Raw genomic sequence first — 14,964 nt, 5'->3', positions numbered from 1 at the left:
CAATTCGCAAAAAATCGAGCGTTAAAAAAACCGATTGGGGAAAATATTGTAAATCGTTAACGGGAGACGTCTCTCGCTGCGACGCGCGTTCGAGCTTATTTCTGTCGCAGCCGTATTTTCTGAACAACAATTCCTCCTCGTTCCTCAGTTTCTTTTCCGCCGCGCCGAGCTGAAAATAATCCGCGCGATTACGCGACGTTCGTCTGACGGGACGAGCGCGGAAAGTCCGCGTGTAACGTAAACGCGGCCCTCGGAAATGGCCGTGCTTTGGCACCGATGATGCGCTGCCAAAAGTAGGTTTCCATGGGATCTCGAGCGTAAACCAGCTGTAGTAGGTGCCCGAGGTGAATTGATTAAAATCGAACCGCGGCGGCGCGGCGCGCACGCTAACAAAGGAGAATTGCGGCACGGAAAGGGTGAAGAGAATGTGGGTGGACGTGTAGATGGAGCGTAGAATGGGGAATGGGCAAACAGAGCGCAATTAACGTGCAACCATTAAATATGTACGCGCGCGTTGCTACAGCGCGACGCATGTGCGCAGGTCGGCCTCGCAAATACATCGGGTATACCCTCCACCCTCCTCTCGCTTCATCCCTGTGTGCGTTACGAACGAGCGAGCGAGCGAGCGAGCGGGTCGCAGCGTCTCTTCCCGTGGCCTGTTGGCACAGCCGCTTGATTAGCTCCGCCATATTTACATGTCATTAGCCGATTGTTTGTCCAAGTCGGTAACTCCACCGCTCCCACCCTCGCATCGCCGCAGTTTAGTCGCATTTTTTTTCCAGCGGGAATCCATCCGCGATTCGACGGAACGTCCGCGCTGAGCGACGCTTCGAAAATCCCCCGATCGACCGTGATAAGCGAGCAAGATAAGCGGCGCTGCGAAATCTCGGCGTGAAGCGGTTCTTCGCGTTTGTAGGAGCTGGTTGAGATAGGTCGAGTTTCGCCGCAAACTGAAACATATATGTTTTACTGCTTAAGTTGTCTTTATTTCATAAAAAATACGAATCTCTCGCTCTCAATATCTCGTTGCCTACGCTGCATATAACAATTTTCTTCTCCCACTTCCTCTCTTCTTTCGTTTATACATTAGTGTAAATGATGGGCAATCCGGCACGTGGATGCCCGGCGAATACTAACGTTAATACGAAATAAATAGACGAAATAAATTGATTCGCGCAACACAATTTCGGGGATGACAAAAATAATACTAGTATCGTCGACGTTTCTCGTGGGAAAATTAATTATACTTTTCGAATAATCACTCATCTCGGCCCCTCTTGCAGGCAAAACGCTGCAAAAGATCACAGCTCCGCTCTATCCCGTTGAAAAACAATCGTAAACAAATTAAAATCAACGTAACGTCAAATACTGTCGAAGTTCGCATCGACAAAATAGTATAGTAGCTCTTAAGAATACACCCACACATGCGCACACACATACAATCTTTCTCTCTCTCTCTCTTTTCACAAACTATGTTCGGCAAGGATACAACTTTCGTGAGAAATAGAACGATCGGATTTACCGCATCGCTTTATGGAACTTACAGACGAGCCTTAATATCTAACGCTTTCGATTATGGTAACGAGAATTTGATTAATCGTATTACTCCACTGTGATTGCTCTCGTTCTCCGATCGCCGACCGTCAATTGCGTCGCATCCGCATTTACACCGGGGTGCGTAATCGGCAGTCCGCGATTGCCGGTTTTTAAAAAGTACCACTTTTACATCACTATTAAGGCAGTACGGTAATGTGACTTGATTTACGTAATAATTAGGCTTCCTCCCGTGTCCTTTTCTCCATCTCTCTAGATGTAATCGCACGACGTCTCGGATATGTGCTCGGTTTATCTAGTCGTGGGGGATATACGGGGTTCCTTCGAAAATCGTGGTACGCAACCGGATGAGGAATCTCTCGGAAGTCGGAAATGCAGAACAAAACGAGGTCCTGTTCCCGGGAGAATCGATTTAGAAAATTCGCCTTAATCGGCCTAGATTTATCATCAAACCTACAAAACTCTCGATTTCCATTCGTGCTTATAAAGAATCGTAGCATTGCGTCTCGTCTTGTCGTCACAAGGACCAAACAGCTTGGATAGACTAGATCGCTAGACTATCGGACCGAGAAAAATAAATCATCTTAACGTCACGTTTACAAACACTGGCACGAAAAAACCTAGTAATTTCCTTTTCCGGTCGTCCAGCAATTTCGCACGCTTCTACTCACGTATACATAATATTGAGTATAAATTCTATTACGAAAGGAGGAACCTCGCAATATATGACGCGTTTTCCCTCTTCGAAAAAAGTTTTAACAATCGCAGATACGAGAAACAAGGAAAATTAGGTTTACGAAAGGAAGCGCGCCTGGTCTCGGATAATCTATCCTCTATCCTAACATTTCGCGCAAAACCTATCGAGTTCTAAAACGATTCGTGAAGTAAAATGATTAATACGATTGTAGCAATGACGTGTTTATCCTACGTGTCGTAGGCCACGATACATTGGGAGGTGCGGCATGCGTTCGAGTCGACATGCTTCGCATAAAAACTTCCAGGATGTCGCTGAACTATCATTGTTAAAATATCTCTAGAGTACAATGCGATCGTATACTGATATAATTGCTATGATTCGACGATTGACCTGCGCGCCGCAGTCTTCTCCGAGAAAACGCGAACGTGCCGTCGAGAGACCGCGGGTTTTCGAGCGCGATTAGGAGTAACGATGAGCACGATTGACAATGTTAAGGCTCTTGTTTTTCCCTTGCAATATATAAATTTATCTTTATTCCTTCTCGTATCACCAATGTTCAACAGCATAAATTAGTAACATATATATTTCTTTACGACCCGTGGGTTAATAAATAAATCTTAATCAACTGTCAAAAGATCCTTTTTTGCTGTAGGACATACATGCAGATTCACTAATATAAATAATAAAAAGTTTTTAGAGCATTTACTAATGTACCTACTATTGAACGTGGTGACAGATGACAAAATTAATTTATTTCGGATATATAGTGCAAGAAAAAAAATCGCATAGTTTCTCGCTGTTGAATCGTGCTCGTAATTCAACGTAGAACCAGGAGCCTTAATGTCGACGTAATTAATTTAACTATCTATGTCTAACCAGTGGCGGCTTCAGCCTCACTCGCCGTCGCAGACTCGTCGTCGACTTGCTCCAGCTCCTCGCTCCTCCCCTCCGGAGAGACAAAACCCATGGCTAGAATGTTAAAATTGTCCGAGAGATCGTTCACGTTCATCGCTTGCTCAGGGGTGTCGCTGTGGCCGCTGCTGCTACTACTGCTGCTATTACTTCTGCTTCTCAACCGCCTACCACTGGGTAAGTCTTGTCTCTCGGTGTCAGCCTTATCGTCAGGAACTGAGACCTCGTTACGAAGCTCCGAAATATTGTTTTGGGCAATGCGCAGTGCCGCCGCCACCGTCGCCGTCGCCGTCAATCGATCGTCCTCGCGCTCCGCCGAATGCCGTAGAGTCACCGAGGATTGCGGGTTAACGCGAGCGAGCTCATAGCCGGCGTAATCGTCGGAATGCGTCAAGGCTGCGTCCGAAAGACGACGGACGAGTGCTTTGTTCGTGACATTGTCATCGTCACAGGCATTTCCCGAGTCATCGGCTAGCCAAGGAACGCGAATGATCAAGCGGTCTTCGTCCAAGTCGCACGACGTCAACAGTGGAGCTTCAGCAACGGCACCACCGTCATCGCACTGTTCGTTGCGCGGGCTGTCTTCCCGGGCAATCTCGTCGTCGTCATCGTCGTCATCGTCGTCATCACTGACCTCATCCTTGTGTGCTAGCTTTGTTCTAAGTGGCGCTGGTATATGCGCTTCTTCCAATTTCACGTGCTCGAAGAACCGCGTGAGAGCGCGCCGCTGGAGCTGGACTGCTGCTGGTTTGCTGTCTGACTGCTCGTGCAGCTCCAATTCGTGTTCCTCGCGACAGAGCTGCTGTCGCAGGAGCGGGCAGTCTCGGTCGTTTGAGCCGGAGCCTCGTGACTCGTGTGTACAACTGGTGATGGTATGGGACTTGTTATGGCCTGGGAACAGTGAGTGGATGAAGTTTCTTGATCGATGCTTGCTGCAACGATCGTCGAGATTCGTCGTTGTTGCTGCTTCCTCCGCTGATCCGGCTGATTTTGGCCGTTGCTGTTCGTTGCCGCTCCTCTCGGTATCGCCGTAAGGAGACAATAAGATTTCTGCGGCTGATCTGGCTGACTGATTGATATAGAGTTTGCCGTGTGTGAGTTTGGCCCAGGGCTTCCTGCCGTTGAGGGTTGCTCGGTCCAGCTGATTGTCGTTCGAGACGGAGTGAAGAGAATTTGACAATTTTGATACGGTGACATGGTGGTGTGGGGCTGTACGATCGGTTTGTTTCTTACGGTTGTTACGATCGTAGAACATGGAATGGGTGACGACGGGTTGGAGGCCGGTCTGAATGGTAGTGCTGCAACTGGTCGGCAATTGATGGTTGAAAACTGTGGAGCGGTTTTGGTCTTCGGTTTCACCGCTAGGAGACTGATTGGACCTTCCAGTCGGCTCGGTGATTTTCTTGACGATGAGATATGATTGATGCTTTTCTGGCTGGACGGTGGTACCGGACAATTGGTAGGAGTAGGACACCTGGTCTTCTTGGACATAGGTGACGCTCGGTCGTGAATGGTGATTGACGGCGTGATGGTTGCGATGTACGGTGTCTTGTCGGTATTCGGTATCGAAGATCGAGGTGAGCTTACTGAGGTCTTCTGATTTGTTGATGTTTGAGGCGGAGATATCGTTTGTGGTGATCGGGATGAGGAAGGTTGAGGCAGGCAGCTGATTGACGTCGAAGGCGGTGGAGAGGATGCGTTTTTTCTGAGTTGTATCAACTTTATGAAGTCCACCAGACGTTTTATAGACCTTTGGGTCTTCTCTTGTTTCCCCAATAAATCCTGACGCATTCGCTGTTGCAGCTATTGCAAAGAAGACATATTTTAAATATTTTACCGAGAAAGGCACTTCAAATGTAACGTGAAACTTTGTTACTAACAAGGAAATATATACAAATGTCCACCCCAATTTTATCTTTGAATATATACATGTTATAAATGCGATTGTAATGAAGATAGTTGTTTAGCACATGATTTTCACGCATATGAGAAATAAATGTGATTTCGCAAGATAAAAAATATTGTTACGAATCATTAAACATTATTTTAATTTTATAATTTGTAAAATTATGAATTTTATAATACAAAATGAATTTTGAAATACTATGAGAAATAAAACATCTTCAAAAAGTCTAGACGCAAAGTATATATCAAATACGATAAAGCTCTTTTATCTTTTTGCGGAATAGTTTCGCGTATATTTCATAAAATTTAACTAAAATTCAACTTGCAGGAATGGTGTTTTAACTTTTGATAGATAAATTTTTAAAGCTGTCTACAAAATAAATTATAAACATTGAAAATGGACATTTGCATTTGTTTCCATCCAGAACGGCTTACTAATATAGCAACTTTTATTGTACGTTTACTATATACGAAAGCTGCTATGATTGCTTGCCAAAAATTTTCGCTATGAAAAAAAGAGCTAAATAATATAAATTTTGCATGTCATACATAAATGTCTTGGGTGTATAATATATGGTGCGTTTTTTGCATCTATATTACGTGCGAGTTAATAAATTATGAGAGATTACGCGTGTTACATGATTCTAACATAAAAATAACTAATAGTGTATTTCTAATTTGCATGCAATCTAGAAAAAAATCACGACATAGACTTTACAAATCCTCGTCGATTTGTAAAGATTATTAATAAACATGATGTAATAAAGCTTAAATGTGTAAGATATACTTGAATTTTATATAAAAAAGTAATATTTCTTCATGTTACGTAACGATCGGAGCATGTCACAGTCGCAAAAAGATTAACTCATGTGCATATATAATTGGCTCTTCTTTTCTGAGAATTTTTCCGGCAAGGCAAATATTGAAATGTATGGTAAATATCTAGAAAATTATATCACTAATAAAAAATATTACAAATATATCACGCTTGCCATTAGATGCATATGAAATATCGCTCTTAGAATACTATTTCATTTTTGATTGACTGTGGGATTTTGTAGAGAAAGAATTTCTATAGTCGAGAAATTCTCCTAGTACTCTAAAAATGTTTTGTAACAAAATTTTCGAATCCGATGTTTTATGTACAATAACGTATATATAATCGAATAATCTTTAAATATGATATTTCAGCATAATCGGCAAATAAATCTAGATGTTACATAAGATTTCCGTCTATTCTCAATAATAACAAAGAGGAAATTATACTTGAACAATCAGGCGCTCTATATTTTTGCAGTGCAATGCAGTGAGCAAATCATATCATAGATCGTTAATGCGAAGGAAATAAATGATTAAAGAAATGAAACTGATGATTCATATTCATGAACATGGAAAAAACGATCAATAAATAAAAATATTCAAGACTGGTCGATTCTTAGTTAAATTAGTGCATTTAACAAACATTGTAAAACAATAAAACATTACTATGTATATATATTACATATTAAATATAAGAGATCATTTTCATATTTACAGAAATATCTTAGACAACAGAATCGACTTGCCTTCATAAAATATCACATAAACAAAAAAAAATATATAACGAAAACGCAGAGATCTTGCAGGTTCTTCTGGATGAAAAAACAAAAGAATGAAAATTGTTCGCAATTTACATATTCGATCAACTCAAGAGCATTCCAAATAAAAGTTAACTTTATAATTTGTCTCTATGTAGGCCACAGGACGAACCTGGAGTGACTGGCCGAGTAGTTGTGAGCGTTTTTCCAACTCGTAAACCTGCAATCTCAGATCCGAGTTTCGCTCGCGCAGCTCATATCTTTCTCTCTCTTTTTCCTCTGCAAGATATTTTGCGTTCAATACACAGGTTGTTTTTTTGTGCCCTATCGTGGACGATCGACCAAAAAGTTCTTCTTAATTGCAAATTCTTCGGCCGTAATCGAGAAGCCGGTCTCACACGCGGACACTTCTTCCGGCAGGTTGCCTCTCTCGTTTATTCAGTGCGTGCGTGCCTACGCTCAATTAAGTCTGCGGCAACGCTGCGATACCTCGTTGTATGTTAAATCTAGAAGTTATGGACTCATGTTATACAAATTCCTGTGTTTATTTAAAATAATGTGCTTGCGCCGATTTACCGGTCCTTCATGATTTTATCTCGACCAAGTTTACGTATATGCACCTTGCCGTTACTCTACAATCCATTAACTGAGAAGGCAGCAAAAAAAATCGTCGGTTTTCCTTCATAATTAGAAAATCAATAATTCCCAACCGACTTGCTGCCGCAAAATGACATAAGCTTATCGCGAACTTTTCACAACTAAAGTTGTAGGAACAAGAACTTTTTTGTCAATCACACGCTTAGCGCTATTGAAGAAGGATTTCTTCTTTCAAGAAACCGAGGACGATTTACCGAGTTTTTCGTCTTTTTTGTAACGTAGCAATTTATTGTCGCCCTCTTCCTCTGCTTCTTCATCCTTTTCGATGTCTTCTTCCTCATCCATTGATGATACACATTTTGGACAAGTTCTGGGTGGTGGCGTTGATCGGGTATGACACGAGATGTGATAGTTACTTGAGCAATTTCTACATGTTGTTAACGAACCTGCGAAATGACAAATCGTATGTGCATATGCATTAAATATGCGTATACATGTATGCATTCGCAGATTTTTTCAATAAGACTGTAAAGAAACTAATAACGTTTCTAAGATTGACGCAATGTTTTTACCTGGATTTTCACAAGAGATGCACACGATAGAGTCACTCCCAATCCTTTCAATGGTCAAGCTAGATGGTAATCCGGGTATGCGAACAGCCTTGTTACCTATCGACTGAACAGATTTGGCACTAGATACAGACACTCGCATTTGGTTGTCTTCTATTTTGCTTTTATTCACGAAGACTTTGCTGTCCGCGTTTCTTAGGATATTTGGCCTAGTAGTGGACTTTTGGATTGGGATTAACGACTTCGTTACCGTTTGCGCCGGTGGCGAGGTAGATTTGGTTGGTTGAGTTTTGTTAGGTGGTGGCGACGGGCCGTTCATACGTGCTGTTGTCTGTCGAGTGTGAGGTGCGTTTCCAGATTGCAAATAAGAATGCCTCTTCCGTTTCTAAAATATATGTGTCAAAATACTAGTCATTAAATAAGATTCAAAATAATACGATATCAAATTGTAAGGACTTATTCCCATCTGAAGCATCTTAAATTCATTTCTTAAATATGTAAATAGCTCAATTTATCTTTGCGTGTTATGTTTTCGCAAAGGCCATGCTAATCTAATGTCCAAGTATCTATATGTATAAACAAAAGAATGGGAATGACGCGTGACTTCGTATAAGAGTGGCTATTGATAGTCAGCGAATTCCAAGTTCAATCCCGATCTCGTGTATGCTTTTATAAGGATTGATTGGAGAGTTAAAGGTTGTGAGTGAGAAGGAATATATGAAATTAAATGATTGTCGCTTCGGGAACCCATATTTCACATGTAAGAACATATACATACAAAAGCATTGACACACTTACAGATGGCTGCTCGAACATGGAGTATACAAATTGCGGATTAGCTGTGCTACGACGTTTTCTTTCCACTCTTCTGTTCTGCAGCTCCATACATTTGGACTTGGTAATAAGCCCGAGGCAATTCAGGTAGTTGTACTTCTCGGGCGATTCGATGTCGTGTTCTTTTTGCACCTCTTCCTGCTTATCGTCGGAATTTTCGTCCAACGATACCTCAACGACGTCGTCTTCGCCGGAAACGGTTTCCACCGAGCTAGGACGTAGCCTGTAAAGAAACTTCCAATTGAAAAAATTCCAAAATCTTTGTTACAATGATAGACATTTTCGTGTAATTTTGCATGATTGTGAACAAATTTGAATCGTAATTAATTTATATCTTAATTAAATGGGACTTGTTATTCATTTGCTATTTTTTCAGCGCACACAAGCTTACTTCGCACAATCGTTATCTCGCGGCCGCGAACGATGAACATCGCCATTCCTGACAACTTCTTCGTAGTCCTCCTTCGAAGGCTTCGTCTCGAAACCATTGGCAGCTGCTTCATGCTTCGTTTCATTATTATTTGTAATGTGATTGTTGTTGTTGAGTCCGAGGAGAGACGGTATAGAAACTTTCGATCCATTCGCGTTGTCTGCCTTGAACGCGTCTACCTCTTTGCGCAGCCGCTGCACAATCTGCTTCTGTGTATTAACAACCAGAGTTATATATAGCACATAGCAGCGTTACTTAATATCGGTGATTTCTAAAAGAGATCCTTAGAAACAGCTTGTACAAGCGCGTTAACTTCAGCACGTTTAGCAAACACATACATGTACAAATATTCGGACAATTGTTATAATTTTATATAAAAATACAAGCGTACAACAAACAGATGTAAATGTTACGAAGAAATAGAATATTAACGTAGTTGTACGATTAAAATTATGATGCAAATACGCGTTTGTTCTATATATATGTTCAAAAGTTAACTTTCGCAAAGCTCCGGAAAGTTTCCACCACTTTTAAAGTAAACGAGAAATGGATAACTGTTGGAAAAAATGGCTCGGAGAATATTATAAACGGGAAAAACAGTCGTGAAGCTGCGAGAGCGGGGCGGAAAGTTGAGCGAGGGATGAAAGAAGACGCGGAGATTTTGTAAAGAGCCGAAAACGTTTTCGCAGGACATTTTATTGATTTTGAACCGCTCCGTCTCTGCCTCCCGGCTTCTCTCCTTCGCTCCAAGTCGCTCTCGCTCCTTCTTTCAGAATTGTCGCCTCCCTCCCTCGTCCGCTCACCCCCGTATACCCCGCGCGTCGCGCTTTCCCACTCTCGCAGCCTCTGCGTATCATCCCCGTCTATCCCCCGTCCATTACATCCCGACTATTTATCTCGCTTGTTATCAACACCGTTGAAGGAAAGAGAGCGTCGTATTGGTAAGGGACGAGAGCAAACATAGCTACACGTGCAAGAAGAACGACAAATATTACCATTAAATATTCCCGCTCGCTTAATCTTGGAATAAATGAAATTGACAAATTTTATTCACACTCTCCTTTTCCGTTGGGAACTTTCGTAACTCACCGTAACAGCCCGTTGTAATACATGATCAATATATTTAGTCGTTTCACAGTCAGTGCCACGCGAGTGATACTGCGGCATGATAAGACTTGTACTTTGCAAAAGTTAAGCAAGGCATGCCAAAGTTTTTGCTATGCAGCAGCCAACACTTTGGATCAATAATAGCCCTGAACGATAATGTAACTTACTTACAAAACTACAATTTTTCTTTGTGTGTATATATATATATATATAGATAGCATATGTTTACATATAGATTAGTCAATAAATGGGATTATTAGTCTTCAGAGCACAATCATTCTTAATCATTACAAACACGTTTAACTTGACATGCATTTTCATGTTCAAAATCGCGCGATCGATCAGCCAAGAGATTGATTGTGAAATTGCAGGGTCTCGTAATGGAAACTTAAGAAAAGGCGACATATAGATGTGAATCACTACGTGCATGCGACATGAAAGAAAATCAATTGTGTCCGCGCTTACCTGGCATCTTCCCAAAGATACGATGTACACCTGAATTTTTTCCATCTGGCCAAGAATGTCTGGGTTCTGTAACAAGACGCATCACGATTACGTATCGAGTCCGAACACATTCAAACTAGAACCACGTAACTATCGGAATTAGGGCGAGTCGCGTGTGTCGAAGTCTTTGTGGAGTAACTGTGTATTATTGATACTTTTATGTGCGCATCTGGTAGCGTCGTCGATAATGCAAAACAGAAGCAAATAGTTGGTTCGATCATAAAAAGCTGACTTAAAATCATTAATCAACATTTCATATAATGAAATTATATGTCAAAGACATTTTGTTTCTTTAGAGCAATTGCTGGAATTATAATCGAATTAATAATTCGATTTTAGATACGTATAACGGTGAAGTTTCTCTTGATATGCATAAATAACATTCGCGGCACTAATTGCCGCGAGACGAAGTGTCTGGCCGAAGTTTGTTGTGCGCGGCGTGGCTTACGAGATTCCAGAAGCTGCGCACACGGACTCCTGTAAAGTCTCACTGTATCGATTGTTCCCTCCTGAATCTCGAATCCCGTCGTAATTCGAAATAAATCGTATCGAGCCGCAAACCCGCAGCGCGGAAATTATTCAGCACGCCGTACGTATTTATACGTTTCACGAAGTCAGACGTTTAATGTATTAAAACATCGAGAAAGAGAGTTTCTCTAAAACAATTATATAATAATACACTATCATGTAATTAACATATAATTACATTACATAACACATTAATTGCTAATTATATAATACATTATCGCATAATTAGATGACAATGTATTATCGTATAATGATACAGATACGGCAGACATAACGATACTTACATTTGGGTCATCCTTCTGCCTTTCCACGTATATCTGCAATTTAACGAAAAAGTTGTATCGGTATTAATAAGAAAAAAATATAATACGGAGTTCTCTATTATGTAGACCGTAATGTAGGATCGAGCGGGAGATAAATAATTTAGCAAAAGTATGCCAATGTACACGGCCAACTGGAGCACGATGCGCCATTACGCCATTACGCTCTCTCCCCTCGTTAATACCTCCATTAATTAATAAAAATGAGAATTAGAATATCGCGTTTAATTCGCATTTAACTTTCTTCGCTTCTTCGAGAAGCGATCGGCGCAATTTAAGCGCTCAGAGCTAACGCACGCTTGCATATGAATTATTACATAAGAACGTATATCATACATGCTTAATTATTATATTTTTAATTATTGTATGATTCTTCATTATATGTATCGTAAGTATTCATAATTATCCTCACATTTTCAGGAGGATTTTCAATCCTTACGATGCAAATATTTCGAATCAAATATTCTTAATTATTGTATGATTCTCTTTAGTCATCTATTATTTTCATAATCAACTTTTTCGCATCAAGTATTAAGAATTGAAAGTATTTATATTATTTCTAATGCACGAGAATGCGTATTATACATTTTTGATTATATAATTGTATAACTAAGAATAGAGAGAAAGAGAGAGAGAGTGCTGAGTGCAGTTACGTGTATTATTCTTAATTATATCGATATCAGGGGAAGAGATAGCGATGATTCTTTCGCGGAAAGTAGTTGTAAAAGTAATTCCATCGAGAGTAAGCGGAGTTTCGCTCAGAACTGCGGGACTTCTATACCATTCCTCTTCTGGACGCGCGGGAGGGCGGCGAGTTTTCTTTTGTTTTATCCCGGCACGATTATCGACGAGCACGTCGTCAGGTCCGCCTGGCGAAACTCGTCTCGCTGCGACGCGCGCGCAAAAGTATAAGAGGAGAGAACGCGACCTTGTCAACGTTCTCGCGGTAAAAGTAAATCAAGCCGATCAAGCGTGGACTCGACGACGACGACCACGGGAGAAGCTTCCCGTGCACGAGTATCGACTCGCGCCTGTCTCCCACCAACGAGATACGCGAACTTCGGTTACATAAATCGCGTTGCGTTCGGCGATTGCCGCGATATAGAGACGCGTCTCCCGTCGACGCGATATATAGACGCATCCCGCGCAAGGGCTGGCGTAACGATTTTATTCTTTTTACGGGATCTACGGGATCTATGGGAGAAGTCAGAGAGCTAAAAGAACCGTTTAAGCTGCGGTAAACTGACGCGAAAGTTTGTCGAATGCGTCGAGGTCGGGGATTCTTCTCGGTCTCGCGGAAAAAAAAACGAGAAAAACGCGGACAATTCAGAAGACATCGATTGTTCGCGCCCGTGGAGCGTCGCCTCGCGAATCGATCGGACGCGCGCGAACTTTCGGGGAACTTTCTTTCGAATGAGCGCGACATTGACGAGCAGATCCCTCGCGTTTCCGGCGTTTCGTGCCGCAAAGATCGAGCCGCCGATCGAGAGCGGGTCACTTTCGCGCTCGCGGCGCGGCGGCACAAAGGAATCTACAAAGGTATCGATATATTTATAAAGATGGTGGCACGCGGAGACGCTCGGGGCGACTGTCCCCGTCAAGTTTTCGCCTTCCGTGCGAAGCGATCAACAAGTTCTCGGCGACGAGCCGGGCGTCGATTAAATCGCTCGCGAAAACGCTGGTAATTCGATCCCCCGCGACAAATTTCTCGGCTGCTCTCGACGAGCGAGCGAGGCGCGTAACGCGAGAGAGGGAGAGAGAGAGAGAGAGAGAGGAAAAGGAAGAGGAAGAGAGAAAGAAATGGAAGGAAGGGGAGGAAAAGAGGGCGTACGGAGACGCCGAGAGAGGAGCGGATACGCTCGGCCATAAATGGAACTTTCGACTTTCCGACTCGCTTTCTTCCCCGCCCTTCGCCCTACAATTCGCAAACTATCTTCCGATTCCTGAAACTCTTCACGTGCGGGCGCGCGCGCGCGAGCCCGAGCGCGCTAAAGTTATCCACAAAAGACGCTGGATCTATCGTTCGAGTTGTCTCTCGAGCGATCGATCTATCGAGTCGGAGGGATCTTCGCGACTCCGGGGGGGACCGGCCGTGCGTCCTCGCGTGCCCCTCGTACGCGGGGAGAAAAATAAAAGCTTCCCCGCCGATCTCCAAGGATAAACGCGTCGCGAGAAGGAGGAGGACTTCTTCGCCTTCTCTCCCCCTCTTAACCCCCTACGGTCCGTCCCTCGATCGCTATCGCACACGCAGCATCGCAATCACTCTCTCTCTCTCTTTCTCTCCCTCGCTCTCCTTTTCTCACCTGATGCTCGAGTATCGCTTTCTGCAGTTTCTGTTGCACGTCGACGATCTCCTCGTGCAGGCTCTTGGATATTTCCATGCTTCCTGGCAGGTGGTCAGCGCGCGGTGCTACGTCCTCGGCGACAACCCTGGCGGCGGCACCCCCGATGCGTCGGCAGGCGGGGAGGGCGACTGGCAAACGCTCCTGTCGAAGCCGCGGCTGCGAGTGCTGCGAGACTGCGAGGCTCCGAATCCCGACTGCGACGAGCGGCGACAACGGTTGCGGGCCCGCGACGCCGTTCTCACCGTCACGTCACGTCACGTCGCGTCGCGTCGCGTCTCCGTCTTGTCTCTCGTGTCCGCCCGTCCGTCCGTCGGTTCGTTAGCTCCGAACTTCGGCCGTTTCCTCTCGGCGGTGCCCGTTGCGATGTTGCGACGGTTGCGTTCGTCGCGAACGCGCCACAAACGGGTTGTCTCTTTCTTCCCCGTTTCTTCCTTCGCCTTCCTCTCTCCTTTCCTCGTCGATCTCTTCTATCGCTCGGATCGCTCCCTCTTTCTTTCGCCCGAGCGCGAAATTGACGAGCTCGCGCGGCGCGGCGCAGCGCACGCACTCACTTTACGCACGCACGATCTCTCACCTCGTACCCCCTTCGCACTTTCCCCGGTCCGCGGGCTACAGGTCGGCGTTACCGAGAATCGCGGCACCCAGAGTCAATCCCCCTCGCTCTCGTCGTCGTCGTCGGCGGCGGCGACGCGAGCGTTTTTACGCTGCCATCGGCGCGCTGCGCTGGCCCTCGCTCGAGTGCGCACGGCCGCACCGAAGTTGATCGCGCGCGCCCTCCTCCCTCCTCTCCTCGCCCTGTCCCCCTCCGCCCACCAACGTCCGGCGGCTCCGGCGCCCTTCGCCGACGGCCGTCGGCCGACGGCGGCCGAGCGGCGGCGGAGGCGGAGGCGGCGGCGAGTTTTCGCGCCAAGCCTGCGAGATTCGGTTCTTCGGCGAGGATCTTCTGCGATTTCTCGGCTTTTCTTTCCAGATCCATTCTTCGTAGCGCTACGTCGCACCTCCCACACTCGAAACGAAACGGGCGCGTATAATTAAACGTCGCAGGGAAAAAGGAAAGACGCGAAAAGTAGGAAGAAAGTTGAGCG

The 14,964-nt window shown here is 44.2% G+C and overlaps 1 protein-coding gene across 2 annotated transcripts; it reads right to left on the bottom strand.

Moving 5' to 3' along the window:
• Positions 1-964: 964 nt before the first annotated feature.
• LOC139818438 (uncharacterized) lies at positions 965-14,779 on the bottom strand. 2 transcript variants are annotated; one of them, XM_071787149.1, is made up of 8 exons: positions 13,838-14,779; positions 11,499-11,531; positions 10,648-10,713; positions 9,037-9,284; positions 8,610-8,868; positions 7,815-8,196; positions 7,497-7,688; positions 965-4,966 (listed from the first exon to the last, which is right to left on the bottom strand). In XM_071787149.1, the coding sequence occupies exons 1-8, from the start codon at positions 13,913-13,915 to the stop codon at positions 3,123-3,125; spliced, it is 3,102 nt and encodes a 1,033-aa protein (XP_071643250.1). In that variant the 5' UTR covers positions 13,916-14,779; the 3' UTR covers positions 965-3,122. The 2 variants fall into 2 exon arrangements, with proteins under 2 accessions (XP_071643250.1, XP_071643251.1); XM_071787150.1 differs by lacking the exons at positions 11,499-11,531; positions 13,838-14,779 and adding an exon at positions 11,135-11,287.
• Between the last annotated feature and the right edge of the window lie 185 nt (positions 14,780-14,964).

The sequence above is a fragment of the Temnothorax longispinosus genome, chromosome 8, assembly GCF_030848805.1.
Source record: "Temnothorax longispinosus isolate EJ_2023e chromosome 8, Tlon_JGU_v1, whole genome shotgun sequence".
Classification (NCBI taxonomy): Eukaryota; Metazoa; Arthropoda; class Insecta; order Hymenoptera; family Formicidae; genus Temnothorax; species Temnothorax longispinosus.
This window is presented reverse-complemented; position numbering and strand designations above follow the sequence as displayed.